General features: G+C 53.0%; 1 protein-coding gene across 2 annotated transcripts; it reads right to left on the reverse strand.

The window, feature by feature from the left end:
- Nucleotides 1-2,716: 2,716 nt before the first annotated feature.
- DUSP4 (dual specificity phosphatase 4) lies at nucleotides 2,717-18,017 on the reverse strand. Of its 2 annotated transcripts, XM_032618536.1 has the most exons (5): nucleotides 17,882-18,017; nucleotides 17,177-17,677; nucleotides 7,361-7,506; nucleotides 6,202-6,421; nucleotides 2,717-5,526 (listed from the first exon to the last, which is right to left on the reverse strand). In XM_032618536.1, exons 2-5 carry the CDS (start codon nucleotides 17,613-17,615, stop codon nucleotides 5,141-5,143), a joined length of 1,191 nt encoding a protein of 396 aa, XP_032474427.1. In that variant the 5' UTR covers nucleotides 17,616-17,677; nucleotides 17,882-18,017; the 3' UTR covers nucleotides 2,717-5,140. The 2 variants fall into 2 exon arrangements, with proteins under 2 accessions (XP_032474427.1, XP_032474426.1); XM_032618535.1 differs by lacking the exons at nucleotides 17,177-17,677; nucleotides 17,882-18,017 and adding an exon at nucleotides 15,146-15,349.
- Between the last annotated feature and the right edge of the window lie 294 nt (nucleotides 18,018-18,311).

Genomic DNA, 18,311 nt, shown 5'->3' on the forward strand with positions numbered 1-18,311 from the left:
CCAAATTTCTGAGCAAAGGAAAATGGTTGTTGGTATACACAACTAAGTCCTTGGGCAAGTTGCTACAGTAATAGTGATGTGATCAGAATAATTACGGGCTGCGGGTTGTTATAACGGCAGGGGATTGAAGGGAAGGGAGACGCTAGAGGTCAAGCCTGTATCAGGCAGTCCTGAAACCAGCTGTAAGTCAGAATCTCTTGGGGGGGGAGTTTGTGTAGTCTCTGACTCAATGTCTTAGATGAGCCCAAGAATCTCTATTTTTAAAATAATCTCCTATAAAAAAATTAAAACTATTTTTATCACAATAGTGATAGATGCCCAGTACAAAAGGATATAAATCTTACCCCCCAACCTTGTGACTCTCCCTTTTCTTTTTTTGAATTTTCCTGCATATTTGTTTCTTCAGGTGAAATCAGGATCATTTTGCCATGTTCCTCCCAAATCCTGTTGGTGTTTTGATTGAGATGATATTAAATGCATAGGCTAATTTATGGAGAAATAAAATCTTTTCAATACTGAGTCTTTTCATCCAAGAACACAGTATGTCTTTCAGATTTTTTCAGATGTTCTTCTATGCCCCTTGGTAGCGCTTTACCATGTCCATCAGCTAGGTAGGTCTTGCCTATCTCTGGTAAAGTTTACTGTAGGCAGTTTATCTTTAAGCTGATATTGTAAATGGGATCTACTACTTCTATTTTATTTTTAATTGATATTTTCATATAGGAAAGCTATTGATTTTTTCATGTTCATTTTGCAATCAACCACTAGCTGATTTCTCTCATTTCTGATAGTTTTTCAGTTGATTCCCTGGTGTTTTTCAGATACATATCATCCGCAGATAATTTGGGCTCACACTTTCCAAACTGTATACCTCATTTCTTTCCCTTGCTAATTGCATTGGCCAGTGCTTCTAAAATAATGTTAAATAACAATGACACAGTGGACATACATGTTTACTAATATGATTTTGGTTTACAATTTGGGAAATTTGTACCAATGGAATCTGATAGAAGCAACGCCCAGATCAGCATTGGGGAACCACTGACATATCATCTTCACCCATGTATTTCTTCTGTCTGGAAGCATATTGCTATTTCCATGCTACAGGGTATGAGAGAACATGAGGTCCGTAAAACTTCCTAAGATTCTGTGAGCCAGGATGGACCCCCTTGTTATTGATGGGGAAGGGTGTGGTAACTCCTTGTATAGTCTTTGGTTATAGCCCTAGTCACTTGTGCTTTAGGCTGTTTAAGATTGACTTCTCCCACCTGGGAACCATCCTTATCACTCCATCCTGTACTTGGCACAAAGGAGACTCTCAGATGAAGGACATCTGTCTCTTATCCTTCACTTCGTCCTGTCTCTCTGACTAGAGAAATCAGGTTCTTGAGATTCCTATCTGCCTTCTCCTGTCACCTTCCTTGAGTGGTGTTTAGGGAGCTCACAGATCTGACCAGCCTGTCTCCACGGGAGACGGTACACAGTGCACAAGATTATCAAATGACCCAGATCTTCCAAGCCATGATATCAGCACAATTTTTCAGGAAAGGATAAACCAAGCCAGAGGTGGTTGAAAATGTATTTATTTTTCTTCAAATGATCTTTTTTTCAAGCAATAAATAAAAACTGACATGTTTGACTTATCTAAAAGACAAAACCAAACAAAAAATCCCCTAGACTATATACATCCTACAGAAAAACAAGCATATCAAATGTAGAAATGACATCACTCTGAAAGATGGGGCTATTTACAGAAGTTACAAGTATTGCATTGCTCTGTCTTGAAGAAGCCTCTTTCTCCTAGGACTCATAAACTCTAAGGGAGGGCAGGGTCCTCTTCAAAGAGGTGGCACTCTCCATCCTTCTCGACAGACAGGGGAACTTTCAGGGAAGAACATCGACATCCAGACACTGTATTCGGTTTCCTAACAAGGCTCTGCACATCAGCTGGCTTTCAAGGGGCCTGAAAGGGCCCCTCGTTCAGGAGGTCACGTGGCCCCTGAGCTCCTGACAGAAACCATCTTGCCCCTCAGCAGAGCTGAGGGGACTGACCATGAGACCACACTGAACTAGTGACAAACCCCTGGCTGTGGCTTCTGCCAGACAAGCCAGCTCCGTGTTATCAAGACCCAGGCTCCAAGAGCACCTTGCCATCCAGAAAGTAGCTTCCCAAACTTGGTTACACACGGAAAGCACCTGGGGAGCTTTGAAACCTACTGATGCCTGGGTCCCTCCTCCAGAAATCCTGCTGTACTTGGTCTGGGATCGCCCGGTAGCAGGGTTTCAAAGCTCCCCAGCTGAGGCTGACGGGCAGCCAGGGCGAACCACCACTTTACCAACTAAAGGCTTGGCGGCCCCTCCAATCTCACAGCCCCTTCCCCTCACATTTGAATCACCCGTCCCACCTCCCTCTGCCCATCTTCCCGTGGATTCTACATTTTTTCTCATGGCTTCCCAACCTTTTGGGTAACTCTCTGGAATCGGGCTAGGATGGGTAACTGAGGAAAATGGTCTCAGGAGGCCACGACTGAGGCTGGGAGCTCCCGGCCACCGGCTCACAGGCGGCTTCAGCCGAATACTGCTCGGGGGAAGCTCCACGAACACACTTGGGTCACACAGAGATGCCGGGAGGGAACCGGCAGCATTCTCCAGTCTCTACGGAAGATCCAGAGTGCCTACTGCCTTTGTCAATGGCACAGTTGATATTCGGTGTAAGTGGCAATGCTTTCCACCCATGACACATGTTTCGCGTCACCAGAAATCACTCCATGGGGAGACACCTGTTGAAACCCACTGGCCATTTGGACAGACCCTGCGGTGCTGTCTTCATTACAGCTATTCCAAGTCATCAAAGAGGCTTCTGATGGGGGAATAGTGACCCAAGTCCCTGTTTCCAATCAAGCCAATTTCCTATTTGATTTCTAAGAGTTTTGGGGCTGCTATTGGGTACAAAGAAAATAGCTTTATAAATAGTGGTTTGACGCTGTGACAGAAGACTTGAATTGGAAAGCAGGGAAAAGACCTGTCTGGCGCAGGTCCTGGGTTCCGACCGTGTGGTTGGGATCCAGTCTGGGAAAGCAGGATACACAAGTTTTGGCCAATGTACACTCATTCTGTAAAAAGCTACTTTCCCTCCTCTCTCAAGCAGTCCCTCCTGCAGGCCTATCTGCATGTGGGAACCCACGCTTTTTCAGACAGGGCTTGGGAAAGGCAGGACAAATGATGCCAACACAGGCTCATGTTTGTGGAAGGAAATGTAAGGAACCTGGTCCTGTCTGGGATGTGGGGCTAAGAAGGAGCATTCCAACACTATTCCAACCTTGAGGCTTGAAGTTATCTATGGGTGAGCAGGAATGTGCATCACTTAGATCCTCAGAAGACTAAAAAGAACCCAAAAAACAAAACCAAAAAGCATGCTCTCGCTTCTAGACAAGTTTGGAATTACCTCTAACCTGGTACTGGGTAACAACACTGTTCCACGATACTACAAATTAAATAACACGTGGTTTGTCCCGTCCTCCCTCCCCCCAAGCCCAACCCATCTCCTTCTTTCTCCAAAAGCCATTCCTCCATCTGGAAAGGGCCCTGAAAATGGCACTATCCCAAGAAAGGATTCTAAGATGGCACACAAGTGCCCTGGATGCCTGTCACAGAAGCCAAGCAGCCAGCTCCCCCACAGAGTCTGCCCGACTCTTCACTCACTCTCTCTTGCTGTCCTAGACTTCCAAGGGACCTGAAATGGGGTGTCCACTCCCTTCTTTTTATTCACCTATTCACTTTAAAAATATTCACCGACACCACGAATTTTAAGAACCCAAGAATTTGTTGGTGTACTTCATTCCAAGCAAACCCCCTAAAATTAAAAACTCTTGATTTATGTAAAAGAGAAAAAAGATGGTGCTTCCACTTCCAAAAGGATCCATTTCGGGTCTATCTCTCTTAGCTGGGTTCCCCCAATGGCCTTGCCAAATGATTCACTGCAGGAAAAGCTGAATTGCGCCCAATTTTTTTTACGAGCACCTTATATGATATGGCATTTATCACAGATGATATACAAGTTCTCAGGCAGGTCTATGAGAAAAATGCTTCCACCGCTACAGTGAGTTATTGATCACCAGAAACGGTTGTATTGTTGTGGTTTCAAATCGCTTCAGTGGCCCATGTGCCCAAGAACCAAGTGCGCTCCACGCTCCGTATTCGCGGATGCAGTATGCGCGGACGCAGTATCCGCGGATGCAAGAATCAGCGGATTTACGCATCCACGGATTTGGGTATCCGCGATGGAGGGAAGGGGTGCTGGAACCAATCCCCGGCAGATACCGAGGGAGGCTGTAATGAAAAAGTAGTCCCTTCCTTTCTTCCTCCTCCCACCCCACCCTGACTCCTTCTCAGCGGTAACAAACGCAAGCTGATCATGCGAACTTGTACACACCACTTACTTCCTAACTGCTTTGACGTCTGCATGCTATTGTGCTCTGCTGATCCACGTTAACATAAATATATTCTAAATTCACCATCACTAGACTCTTTGTACTTACATACTCTGAGGAAATTCTTAATAAATACTTTTATTTATTATTAAGCATAATTGTTCACCTGTTGGTGGTGACTTAGAAAGGAAAACCATGTCCTAAAAGATTTCTTTAAAAAAAAAAAAAATCCTGTAACTACAACAACAACAAAAGGACCGAGCACACAGAACCAGGCACTTCTGGCGAACCTGTTTTTATCTTGTCCCTTTCCCTCCCCTCCCTCCCTTCCCATCCCCCTCAACAGAACTGGGTGGGCACATTTGCCAGGATCTGCGGGTTTCCTAACTTCAAGCCTTACTGCTGAAAAAAATGAGGTAAGAAATTCCTATCTGAAAAGTAAAACTGACGCACAAACCAAAACCCAGGTCTTCCCTGCCTGCCGAGGAAGACATTATTGCTCTAAGTTGGAGTGTTGTGTTTGTTTGCGTTAAATATGTATTCGAAGTCCTTATTGCCATTCTAGCTGGCCCCCCGGTTGGCCAAAGAGAGATGGATGGAAGGAGCTCTGTCGCCCCCTGCGGGCCAGTCCCGACCTGCTGCCCGCACAGGGCGCCACCCAACCCGTGCTGAGAGCCGATGGGTGTAGGGGAGGGAGGATTCGAGAGGCTCTAACAGCTGGGGGAGGTGGTGATGGGGCTGTGCAGATAGGGCAGGCTGCTGGGCGCCGGGTGCCCCCCGACGGAGACCGGGAAGCTGAAGACGAACTGCGACGTAGGGGTGGGAGTGGCCTTGCCCCGCTCGCGCAGCGGCCCCGACGGGCTGGCCGCCTCCACCGCGCAGGACGTGGCCAGCACCTGCGACTCGAACTGCAGCAGCTGCCCCATGAAGCTGAAGTTGGGCGAGATGATGCTCCGCCGCTGCTTCACGAACTCGAAGGCCTCCTCGAGCCTCACGCGCTTCTTCATCATCAGGTAGGCCAGGCAGATGGTGGCCGAGCGCGAGATGCCGGCCTGGCAGTGCACCAGCACGCGCCCGCGGCAGTCCTTCACCGCATCTGGGGCAGAGAGCGGCGCGCCGTTAGCGGCGCCCAGGTCCCCATCGTTCCCGGAAGGCGGCTGCAGGCGGCCTCAGCCGGGACGAGGGTGCGGGGAGATCTGGAGAAGAGGGGGGCCTGCGGCTGAACCCCTGAAGGAACAGCGCCTCCCAGGCTGAGGCCGCACAGGGAGGAAACCCACGGGGGGAGGGCCTCTAGAGTTCCACCCCCGCTAGAGTATTTCGGAGAATTACGCAAACAAATGTACTACGCTTAGGAAATACGCCAGCTGAAGCTGGAGCAATCCCCGCACACACGGCAGAGTTTTCATTTGCAGGAACAAAAACAATGACCCAATCCTCCCTTTGTCTCCCTCCCCATCCCCAGAGTCTTATCCTCTCGGCACCTGGGGACATCCAAGGAAAAGGTCCTTGACTCTGTAAGCTAACAGCACCTGCTGTTTGCCTAGGTCCGTCAGACTATCCAGGGCCTGCACAACACCCCACGGGCAAGCCTTCCTACTGAGGAAGAGGGGAAACAGGCAGCCCCCCGCCCCCGGATATGGCCCTTCCTAAGTCCCTCCTTCCACACACCAGCTACACGTGGTTCCCTCTTCCCTCCCGTCCTCCCTCCGCCAGACCTGGGCCCAGCACCCTGGCCTGGGAGGACCCAGCACCCTGGCCGGAGCCAGCCTACCGATGTACTCGATGGCCACCATGAACCAGGAGCTGATGTCGGCCTTGTGGCTGTCCTCCACCGGGATGCACTTGTACTGGTAATGTCCTTCAAAGTGGTTCGGGCAGTCAGAGGAGACGTTCAGCAAGGCTGTGATCCCCAGGGCGTCCAGCATGTCTCGCCGGGCTGCGTGATAGGCGCTGCCGAGGTAGAGGAAGGGAAGGATCTCCACGGGACCCCCCTGCACCAGAGAGGGAAAACAAAGCGCCCCCCGCCCCCCACCGGCAAACGTCGTTAAGTGAAAGGCAACTGGACATGGGGCTGGGACGTGTGGGGTGGGGAGAGGGAAGCCAGTCTCAGGTGGGCTTTCACGGGCCCTGGGGACACAGCCCATGGACCCGGCCCCTCCAGGTTTCCCGTGTGCCGCTCGGGCCCCGGCAGGGAGCGATGGGCTCTGGCCTTTCTGCTCTGCTCTACTCTGGGCCCCACCTGCTGGTTCAGGCAGACCACTTCCGCCGTGACAGATGAAGCTGGCCGTGCCCCACTGTTTGTGACGCGAAGAGCTTACACCCGCTACCACAGAGCTACGCGGCTTAGGCACTTATTCGGCTGGATACGCAGCCGAATAGCAGACGAAAAGCAGACACCATGTCCACCTCACACACAAGAGGAGGCATCCTGGCAAAATGAGGTAACGCTGGCTTCACTAATGACACTTTTCTGAGTCAGATCAACACAAGTGATCTCGGATTTGGGGAGCAGAGTTGCTGGACCCCACAAATTCACTCCATTTCCATCTAAAGGAAAGGGCTGGAAGAGGTGGGCTTGTATGAAATGTAGTGGCATAAGCTGGTTTTCTTGGGAGAAGGGTTGGTTGATCATTTATGTCCATTTAGCATTTACAATTAACTTGTATGGGGGGCGGACAGCCGAACTGTTTTGAATCGGGCAGTCCACATGCTTCTGGCCTCCTTCCTTGCTTGTCTGCACAGAACTCTAGAGGCTAAGTCAGGGACATATGCGTTTATATTCTTTTCTTAGGTGAGGGTAATAAGAGAGGGAAGGGGAAGACGTCCAAGGAATAGTGGACTCCACATAACATCACACCCCGATACTCAACACATTCTCCCCACATTGAGGCACTGCATCCAAAGCCTTTGACAAGCAGTCCTCTTCGCACCTGGTCGTGCAGTGGGGTGCCGCAGGAGCTGCAGCCCAGGTCCAAGGACTCGGCCGTGCTTGGGGGCACAGCAGGTGGGATGGCGGCCAGGGCCTTGGTTTTGGAACAGAATTCCGGGTACTCGGAGGAAAACCTCTCATAGCCACCTGTAAAGTAGAAAGATATTCAGGTTAATGGGGTCGCTGAGCCAGCAGGAAACCACAAAGAACTTGAATCCTACCTGATGGGGGAGAGCTGTTGGAAAGCTGCGGCTGGTTGTACCTACATTTGACACTGGGTGGCGCTGTGGGCCCAGAGAGAATGGCTATGGAGCCCTTTTTCCCCGGGATGCAGAGATTACATTCGGCCAAGACTGCATCCTGAAAGCGGGAATGAAAGCTTTAGGGACAAGACTTCGGATTGGGATGCAGATACACAAAGGAGGATGTGCAGGGGAGATGAAGAAGGGATAATTTCTTTACAGTGATGACAAAGAAAGAGGGAATAGCCACTGGGGGTTTCCATGAGCACTTCAGCTGGCCCCTGGGCCCTACAAAAATGTCTGTCATCCCCCAACTACAGGCCTTCTTTTAGAGAGGTTCTCCAATGTGGGAGAGAATAAAAAACTATTACCCTGGCATCGGCCCTTCTGGATCTCAGCAACAGAACAGATGCCAATTGCACGGCCCCATGAACAGCTGTTCCATGGACATGGGGCCAAAATGAGAGCAAACGGGCTTAAATCTAAATAAATCCCTCTTGCTACATACAGGTTTGGGGCAAGGGAGGATTTCCTGACCTGAGAGTTGCTAAGCCCTGGAATGGTTCTCTGTGGGGTCGTCTTCCAGGGAAGGAAGGTCGTTTAAGTAAAAAGAGAGAAACGGCCAACTTCTCTGCAATAGTGTCAGTGCCATTCAGGAAAGGGCTGGCCGGGCGGACGTGGGCAGAGATGCGGGCAGAGATTCAGGTAGAGGCAGGCAGTGAAACACACCAAGAAGAGAGACATTCAACCTGTATCTCTGATTTTCTTGTGATCTCTGGGACTTCCCTTTGCGGGACACTTACCATCTATTGTCAAGGTTTGGCCCTGCTTGTATTTTTATTTTTGCAGTTTCTGTTGGACCAAAAATGGATTATAAATGAATTCAGTAGGGTCTGCGGGTTCTGGAACCACCACTCAACTGATGGTCACGTAGGCAGCTAGCCCGTTACGTCTTTATGACTAAGTGAGAGGGTGGGTGCCACTGTTCCAGATCACCACTGTGCAAAGCAATTTTCCAACATGTGACGGTTAGTCAATTACTTGCCCTGAATCCCAACCCTAGAAACTTCCGCTTTGGAGAGGAAAGAAAATTATGTTTGCCACATCATTAAGGCTTCCAGAAACAGGGCAGACATTTTTTCCTCTCTGACTGGAGGCCTCCTATTTCCCCCACTCCCTCCCTCAGGCTATAAATGGATATTTCTCTGGTCCCAGGCCCTGGCTCCCGCTGAGTCATAATGACCAGCCTCCCTGGAGGGAAAACCTGCTAGAGGGGCCAGTACTCCCCGCCTTCAGATGTGCTGGTGGCCTCAGTGGACTTTTCATTGCAGGAGCGGCCTCCCTCCCGTTATCACCCCCATCTGTCCCCTTGCCCTATAAAGCTGTAAACACCGCTGCCCCAAGTGCGGTGTGTGCGGGAAGAAAAGCCAGCAAGTGCCTCTAGCTGAAGTCCCTGGGATGGGAGACTTCGGGAGATGCTGCCCTTTGGAGAAAGCGGAAGGAGAAATGGGTCACTCAACCAACGGAGGTTGATCATCTATATGAAAAGCCATCACTTGTTATTCTAGAGACTTCTACAGGATTTGAAAATTTTTTTTTTTTTTGCATTATGCGGGCCTCTCACTGTTGTGGCCTCTCCCATTGCGGAGCACAGGCTCCAGACGTGCAGGCTCAGCGGCCATGGCTCATGGGCCCAGCCGCTCCATGCCATGTGGGATCTTCCTGGACCGGGGCATGAACCCGTGTCCCCTGCATCGGCAGGCGGACTCTCAACCACTGTGCCACCAGGGAAGCCCAGGATTTGAAATTTTTTAAGCAAGATGGTCCGTGTCTTTATTACATACTTTGAGCTAGTAAAATACATTTTTTTCAAAGAGATGCAAGGCATGAGTGGTGCCCTCCAAAAGCTCATCAGCTAGACAGGCAGGCCAACAGTCACAGGAGGGCCAGGGCCTGGCTCCAAGGTCACGGAGGAAGAGCAGGCCTGAGGGCAGCAGGAGCTAAGGAACCTCAGAGTGGTGGGAAGAATGTTCTCGCTGCTGAGAAGGTACACGACAGGGCACCAGACTGAAGTCCTGAAGAGCCTCGCCTCTGCAGTCAGACTCACAGGTCTGGGTTGAATCATCGGCTGTGCAGCCTTGGGGCCGTCAATGAACCTCTCTGAGCCTCCTCCTCATCTGTAAAATGTGATGAAGCTTCCAAGGCCAGGAGTCTCCTGTGAGGGCTGACTGGAACGGCCAATGCACTGCACCGGGCCTTGGGGAGAAGCTCAATGAAGGTTTTCTTTTTTGGTACCTACAGGAGACTTTGGCTTTCCTGGCAACTTCTCAGACCCTGGACAGCCTTCTCCTCCTGGGCTTTACTTATTTTTTCCAGTAGGCATCTTGAGAGCTGGTAATTAAGACAGCAGAAGAACAGGTGCTGGGCACTTCCTGAGCCCTGAGTGCCCTGCCCAGTCAGGGACATCTGCTACCTCCCAGGGTCAACCATCAATCAATCCGGGGCAGGGAGGGCCCAGCAGAACCCTCGGAGGGCTCCGAGCCTGCGGCTGACCCTGGGGGTGTGGTGTGCAGGGGAGGGTGCAGGTGGCCCAGAGGCCAGACCCGGCCTGAGGGGGGCTGTCTGTCGTCACCCCTAGGCTGCTCATAACAGGACAGAGAGACAGCAACGGTCAGGAAAAGGCACCATTACAACAAAGTGGGAAAACACGATTACTGAAAAGTCTGTTCCCTCTGGGGGGTTTTCAGAGAACAGGCAGAAAGGAACCAAGTGAAGAAGCAGATTTGTTCAAGGGACAGGAACAAGGTGAGGGCTGCGTCCCTCGGTGGCAGCAGTGGAAAGGTTTTCCCTCCTGAGCCGTTGCTAGCTTTGGGGGCGGTCTGTGGCTGGTAGTTACAAGGACCATCACCAAAGGATCTCCTTCTGGGGCCGAGGTGCTGCACTCAGCTGCACTCAGGCCAGGCCCTTGGATGAGCTGAACGTGCCCTGGTGGGCCTGGAGCTCGCAGGCGAGGCAGTGCAGACACAGGAGTGCAGGTCAGGGGCCATTAAGTCCACACCCCACTCACAAGGCCACACGCCAGGAAGCCACCTCCAGGTATTCCATGCGTGTTCATAAAAATGACAGACCCTCTTAAAAGGAAGTGTTCATTATGTGTCAGGCTCTTCCCACACAGGTATCCAACCAGTAGCCCTAGAGGAAGGCGTGACAAGCCCCAGTTTTACAGAAGAGGAAACGGAGGTTCAGGGCAGCCCCCAGGTAAGGGCGGGACCAGCATTCAGTCCACAGAAGGGGCCTGAAAGCCCCTTTGAAGCTGGCCGTCAGGAGCCCACCCTGCTGCTTGCCCACCGCTGCCTCCCCGGTGGGCCTTCTCTAGGGGCCTTGCCTGCTGGGTTCATCACGCGAAGAAAGAGTTTTCACGCAGAAACAGAAGGGATGTGAACAGAGCACTGCTGACACTTCACCAAAGTGCTTCTTTCCGGTGCTTTTCCAGGTAGTCATGGAGGAGTCGTGACCAGCGTTTTTCTATTTCACGAAATAGAATAGAAGCTCCTTGAATGCGCTGCATTTACAGAGCGTGTAATTTCATGGCATTGTGCTTTCAGAGTGACGGTCCCCGTCACAGGGACTTCAGCTAAAGCCACTTGCTGGCTCTTCTTCCCCCACACACCACCTTGACTCCAGCCCGAGTGTGGCATTAGCCCCGTCAGTGTGGGGCTACAGACACCTGGCCAGGTGATGAGCTTACTGGAGGGTACCACTCACGTCTTACATCTCTTGGGAAAAAATGTATTTTAAGAGCTCAAATTACGTAATAAGCACACGGATCATTTCACTTCAAAAAAAATTTCAAATCATCTCGAAGAATATAGAGTAGCTCTATACTGGGTCGTGGCAGAAATGAAACTGAATTTCTTAGGGTGGGTGGGATTGAAGAAGACTGCCCCCAGCCCCCTCTCCTCTGTGCCTCCCTTCCCAGCCCACATCTGTGCAGGTACCAGAGCCTCGGCCCTTCCAGTAAGAGCTAGGTTTAGATCTCCAAGTTTTATCCAAAACTCATGAGAGGGAAAGCTTATTGCCACTGTAGACCCGGAGGGGAGCGCTCTACCCCGTGACCCCTGCAGATGTGCAGGGTAGACAAAGCAGACAGGTGTGGACGCGTCCCAGCTCCGACTGTGGAAGCCCAGCTAACACATTCCCTCTAAGTCCTGTTTTCCACCCTCAAAATGTAAGGATTCCAGACCATATCATCTCTAAGTTCCAACATTCTGTGATCCTGAACATTCACAAACTACTCATTTGCAAACTACAAACCGACAGCAGGTGCCTCAAGACCTATATTTCCATCTTCTGAACACATTTTCACAGCACAAACGCCAATGAATTCCCACCTGGTTTTCTCCTACGTCCTATTGCATGTAATTCTGTAACAGACATGCTGACTAATTTTGACCCGTTTTTCTCATGTTCTTATTTAACAATATACCTTCTAGTCTTAAAGCTCTCATTTTCTCAACTTCATTTTAAAATTTGAGAGTCTTGTGGGGGGGCGGGGGGGAAAGGACTATAATTTTCCACTTGATTCCCCTGAGGAATAACTACATCTACAGTTCCATTCTGTGCTCCTTTCATCTTCTCACACAGAAACTGTAGCTTTGAAAACTGGCTGGCCTCCTGCTTATGCAGGGGTGGGAGTGAATGTGGGAGAAAGTCCTTGGGAAAGGGCAGGCTGGCGTAGTGCTGGTCGTCTCACCATAATAGGACTCTTAATGGGGTCTGTGATGGGAAAGACTGTCTCTTGGTGGTGACGATGGTCACGGATCTTAACGTGGCTGCCAGGTTTTCCCCGTGACCCTCTCCACGCTCAGAATATCACCCGTTCACAGACAGGGCTCATGGCCTCGCTCTCTTGGGACAGCTTATCAATACAAGGCAAATGTTGCCCAGCAGGCAAGTCTGGGGACATTCGAAGGTCCCTTGGCTTTGAGAACTTCCCTTGATGCGGGTGTTGACCTAGGAAGCGCCCCTCTAAATGCTGAGCATTTCCAGTTTAGCTAAATGGGCTTCTCACCTTGGGGCTTGGTGTCAAGACCTTGGTCCCGGGCCAGCTGGGCTGACACCTGATGCCACACTCGGGCTGGACCTTGTTTGCAGCCCCTCCCAGAGTCCTTCTGTGCTATCTGCTCCGTTCAGCAAGCCGCCTTCCGCTGAGTCTACATTTCTTCCTCTCCAACTTCCTCTTTGTTAGATGGGAACTGCCTCCCAGCAAGGAAACCAGCTATCTGCTTTCAGATGTTCTGATTTTTTTCAAGGAATTTCTTGGCCCTTTAAAAACGCCACCCTTTCTCCTCTCTGAGTTCTCTGTGCAGCCCACCTTGGTGGGGACAGCCCACCTTTCCTGTAAGCATCCAGGAGAAGCCCAAGGGAGCTGTGATAGGCTTACGGACAATCAGATTGCCACTCTCAATTTACACCTACACCCTGTCTTTAGTTGCTCTTGTTGGTTGGAAACATCCAGTTCAAATGATGCAAAGAGTAGTGAGTTTGCTTCATTCCTTACAATTCTTTAAGGCCTTCGGCTAGGGGTTAGGAATTACCTTTAAGGCCTACTTTTTTTTTTTTTGTATTTCTAACAATTCTTGGCTGTCATGGGCATTGTGTCCTGTTTGCAAGGAGAAAAGCCAGTCCTTTTGCCTTTGGGTGAAAGAGGTGTTCAACCTTAGCATCCCCCAGGACTCTGCTGTTTGATGCCACTGACCTCCTGGAAACGAGGATGGGTAGGGCAAATGGACACAGAGAAAGAAAAGACAGAAGACAGTCACCCGAACCCCACCCATAGCATTCATTACGGGCCTTAGTGGCTGTTTTCACAGGAAGCATAATGTCAGGTCTGTATGATCAGGCCTGGGGACTACTGGGTAGGTGACTTCCAACCTGGAAGGAGAAGTTGGAGTATTTAGTTGATCTTCCCAGTTTCTCAAAACAGCTCCAGGACAGCTTTTAAATCAGAACTTGAATAAGAACTGACAAAGGTCATGGGCTGAGACGAATTTTAGATAGAAAGAAAAGTAAGATAATGTTTTTATACCTGACATCTTCTGCAAAACAGACTGATTGATTTGGAGACTGTGGGAGGTAAAGGAAGACTTCTGTTAGGGTAAGAAAATGCTCTTTTTGTCTTTCTCTATTGACCCAGGGTGGATGGGGTGGGAGCGATTGTCTAAAACCCTATTCCAAGGATCTATGAGGAGCGAGAAAGGGATTTCAAAGGAGACGTGTACTGTAATAAAATCTGAAATGCTAAACTTTCTAAACTGTCCCTAAAAATGTCTTACAGGATTTTAAATAAAATGAGCTTAAAAAAGTTTATCCCAATGGGAAGCTTTTACTAGCCTAAAGACCAGAAAATGTAGTGATTTGGGTTACTGCTTTTAGCAAACCTTGGGTAATATTAGGAAATGTAAAGGCCAGATAGTATTTCATTGATAGAAAGTAAAGTTTACTCTTAACTATGAATTCTTGCCTGTAGTATTAGTTATTAACTGCCTGCAATGAGTAACCAACTTCCTGCCCTCAAAGTGGCAGGAATGGGAAAATCGGCCTTTAAAAATGCAATTAATTGGTAGAATTAGATAGTCTGTGGCCCGGAAGGGTAACAGAGCTTCTGAAAATGCCCAGCTGTTTTTACTCTCCCTCCAGGACGGCAGACACCAACAATCAGTCTTCCATTGGCTTAATGTCTGACCACTTTTATTCCACACCCACCACTGCACAGGAAATGAGACGCCCAGGAAGGCCCATTGGCTGCAAAATAAAGGAACAACTCCGGTGGGAAAAAAATTACCCAACCCCTAATCAGTTAAGGCATTTACTAAAGATAATCTAAGGGGCTTGTCTCCCCGTTTCCCTCTAGTTCCCCGTCCCCAGCTCCCCCCTGACCATGAGCCCACATTTCCTGCCATTCCACTTCTCCAAGGGATGGGAGTGCAGGAGGCATGGCTGTCCTCCCCCTGAGGCACGTTCCCGCAGCGCTGGGGGAGCAGACCACGCCCATTTCCTTCTGCCCTCATTAGGGATGCCTTTCCAGTAGAAGGCAAGGAGAAGAAACAGGACCTGTGTGGAGACCGCCTCTGCTTAGCACATAAATGAAAATACTCAAGTTGAATAGAATAGGACCCAGTTAACCTCAAAGAAGTTCTACCACCACTGCAGAACAAGCTGGAAGGAGCCCCCTCCGCAGCCCAAACTCTGTGAATTTTAGGCGGCTGCTTCCAAAGGCAGGCTCCCTTTGCTCAGAAAAACCCAGCTGAACCTCTCCTGGCTCCTCCCGGGGGGCCTGTTCCTGGAGAGAGAGAAGCTCGGTCCAGGCCTAGACACTTTCCGGCTCAGAGGATGCGGACTTTGAGAGGCAGCGGGCCGTCCTCCCTGCCCGCACCAGGTCAGACAACAGGAGGCAGTGCAGGCCTCGGGAGGAAACAGCCCATAAAACACGCCTTTTCCGTGGGCCAGGCACCTCGCCAACCGCCAGGGGACTGTCGTTTTACCCAAGGGCTGCCCGTCCAACGCAGCCTTCACATTAGCATCTGCCTTGCGCCGGGCGGCCGGTCCGCAGGGCGGCTCTCGGTACATACAGGTCTGGCTCCGGGGTCTCCCGGCGGAATTCGGGGGAACCAGGGAGGTGCCACGAGCCCGAGGCGGAAGCCTTAAAAATCTGTTTCCCCGGGAGCGGGGCCTAAGTGTCTGCGCGCCCGGAAACCCTAGGGCGGTCCTCTCCGGATTTCTTCCAGGAAGAAAAACAAAACAGAACGAACCCAGACCCCACGTGCGTCTGCCCTACCTCGAGAAGGGTCCTGTGTTCAGGGCCCGCGCAGGCAGGCGGCGCGATTGGGCTCCAAATCAGGAGCGATCGAGGTCAACGCGGCACGGAGAACACCCCGTCCAGCCCCTGCCACTCGAAAGGACTTTGGTCCCAGAGACGTTTCTCTCCTCGTCCCCATGAGCGCCGGCACGCCGGCATCATGCAAGGGAGTGCAGGAGGCGTGCGTCAACAGCCCGGACCCCAGCCCGGCGCTCTACCCGGTCCGGGGCCGCGTGGCTCCCGACACAGCTCGGCGCCAGGGCAGGCGGGGGCCCCGGGCCCCCTGCGCCCAGCTCGCCGGGCTTAGCGGTCCTTCCGGTGCAGGGCTCTTCCTGGCACTTTCTCTTAAAGCACTGGGAGGAGAAAGGAGGAGCGTTTGGTTTAATGTGAGGTGCCAAAGGCCGCCCTCGTAGAGAAAGAAAAATCAGCAAAATCGCCTTAGTAGTTCAACCAAAGGTCAACAGCAGCATTTCCCCAGCAGCTGACAGGTCAAATGGCCAGGAAACAACTGCCGAGAACAAAGTCCCCCGCTGTTCACGGGGGCAAGCCTGGCCCGCCGGCACTGGGCAGTGTTGTGCTTTTTGGCAGGGGCGGCGGGGAGAGGTTTCCGCCGCGCCTCCCGCCCCATCTCCCTTCCTCTCCAGTGAGCGGGTCTAGAGAGGGCAGGGCAGGAGGGAGGGGGGCCAGGGGCGCCGACAGGGAAAGGGGTGGCTCTTTGATAGCCCGGGTCCGAAACGCCTCTGGACTTCGGAGGCCAAGACCCGCCGCGGGCGAAGGAACTCGCGGAATGCGGCGCGGGAGGAAGGGGCACTGCGCGGCCCCAAGAGGCCCCAAGCAACCCGCCAGCTCCCCGCCGCCCGCCGCCCGGCAGGTGCGGTCGGCGCCCCCGTCCCTCCAGGTACTTGGGTAGCCCTCGGCCCTTTCGGAGTTTCCGACTTGCACATTTGACAAGACCTCCCCTCCCCAAGAGTTCCGCACTTAAGCGCGCGCCGCCATCTGAGAGTCGAGTCTGAACAAAAGGTCGCACTTGTCGCAGTTTGAGGCCCCGTCCCGCCTTGCGTTCCCCAGATACTCGGACCTCCCGCCTCCCGCTCCGGAGCCTGGGGATGGCCCGAGGCGGGAGGGGTTGGCGATCCTCCAGGTGGAGCTCGGAGTTGGGCAGCAGGAGAGGAGAGAACAGATCGCTCCACATCAGGCCCGCAAGCCGATCTTCGTTTTTGCGTTTAGGAAGGGCTGGTTTCCCGCAGGGCCCATCCCATCCCCGCGCCCACCCTCCTTCACCCCCTGCCCCATGTCTCGGGATCTCTGGGTCGGACTCAGGGCGGGGCCCGGACACGCCAATCCAACAGGCCTAACCTCCCCACCGTGGCACTTGGGAGCACTTCCCTGGACTCGAAGGTGGGCAACGCAGCTGAGTCGCTTCGCCCGCAAGACCAGACCGTTAGTGGCTGTAAACAATCGCAGAATCGCCAGGAAAGGTCCGGAATTTCAGGTGACGGAGCCCTCACCGTCTCTGAGGACCTCAGGAGCTCGCGCTTGCACACAAACACAGAATCCTTGCACACTACGCGCACACACCAGTACGCACAAAGGAGTGTGCGGGGGGGATCCCGCAGCCACGAGTCCCTCCAGGCACTTCTTCTCCTGCCCACTAATGTTCAGGCCGCGGAGCCCCGCCGCATCGACCCTCCAGCTCGCGCCCGGCGCCGGCGTTTACCTTTGAGCAGGCAGATGTCCGTGCGCTCGGCGTTGCGTCGCAGCGCCTGCACCACCAGTGACACGGTGCTGTCCTCGCGGAGGCTCTCGGCGCGCGGGCTGCGCTCGTCGTAGACGATGACGGCTGAATAGAGGCCGGAGCGCAGGCGGGCGCGGACCTCCTCCTCCGCGGGCAGGATCTGCTCCAGGCTCACCGAGCCCTTGGCCCGCCGCCGCACGATGGTGTTGCAGCGCACGTTGACTGAGCCTCGAATGTAGCCGGCGCTGTGCGCCAGGAACGGTCGGCAGTCCAGCAGCAGGCACTTGCCGCCGCTCAGCAGCCCCAGGGCGCCGTGGCTGCCGCTGCCGCTGCCGCCCGCGCCGCCACCGTTCTCGTCCCGGTTCATCAGCCTTTTGAGCACGCTGCAGTCCATCTCCCGCAGCTCCTCCACCGTCACCATGGTCGCCAGGAACCGCGGCTGCTGGGCACGCGAGGAGGCGAAGGACGCCCGGGCCAGCTGGGCTGCAGGAAGGGGCGAGCGGGGGCTAAGGGAGGGCGCGGGCAGAAGTGGCCGCAAACTTGGCCCTTAGGGGCTCCCACGGCCGAACCTCTTCTCCCCGGTCCCCTTCCTCCCACAGCCTCGCAGTTACATAGCAGTCCGAGCGGCCTCGGGCGCCAGGCAGCACGGTGCCAAGGGGGAGGTGGCGGTGTGGGGAGTGTGTTTACGGGAGAGGACCAAGGGCTTCTTTCCGTTGTCGCCTCTATTGTATTTTGCCCGTTGTGCTGCTCTGGCCGCCGTTCCCCACGAACTGCCGGAGCTCCGCGGTCTGCCCCAGCCAGAGTTTCCTCTCCTCGGCTTATGGATTTATTAATGCTCCTCTGCTCTCCCCCGGGAGGGGGCAGATTCATTACTACCTCGCGAGGCCCCGCCTCTTTCCATTCTAGGTCGCGAGCCCTGCTCCGCCCCCCGCGCTCGCTCCCCGCCCCCTCGCGACTCCCCTCGCCCCGCTAGTCCCACCCCCTCCGCCCGCCCGGGCGCGTGAATGGAGTACCGGCAGCTAGCGCCCAGTCACGGGGACGCGACGTCACAAAGAGCGGAGTAAACAGGGCGCGCGGCTCTCGCCGCCAGGCCCATTCATAAAACCAAGACCTAGAG

This window comes from Phocoena sinus, chromosome 21 (genome assembly GCF_008692025.1).
Source record: "Phocoena sinus isolate mPhoSin1 chromosome 21, mPhoSin1.pri, whole genome shotgun sequence".
NCBI classification, from domain to species: Eukaryota; Metazoa; Chordata; class Mammalia; order Artiodactyla; family Phocoenidae; genus Phocoena; species Phocoena sinus.

Bases quoted from the DNA above. Each gene is read 5' to 3' on its own strand.
- DUSP4 (XM_032618536.1), bottom strand. From the start codon at position 17,615: ATGGTGACGGTGGAGGAGCTGCGGGAGATGGACTGCAGCGTGCTCAAA. The intron at 7,507-17,176 runs GTAAACGCCGGC...TCTACTTTACAG, and splicing joins GGACATCTGCCTGCTCAAAG to GTGGCTATGAGAGGTTTTCC. The intron at 6,422-7,360 runs GTGCGAAGAGGA...TCTCTGGTGCAG, and splicing joins GCACCCCACTGCACGACCAG to GGGGGTCCCGTGGAGATCCT.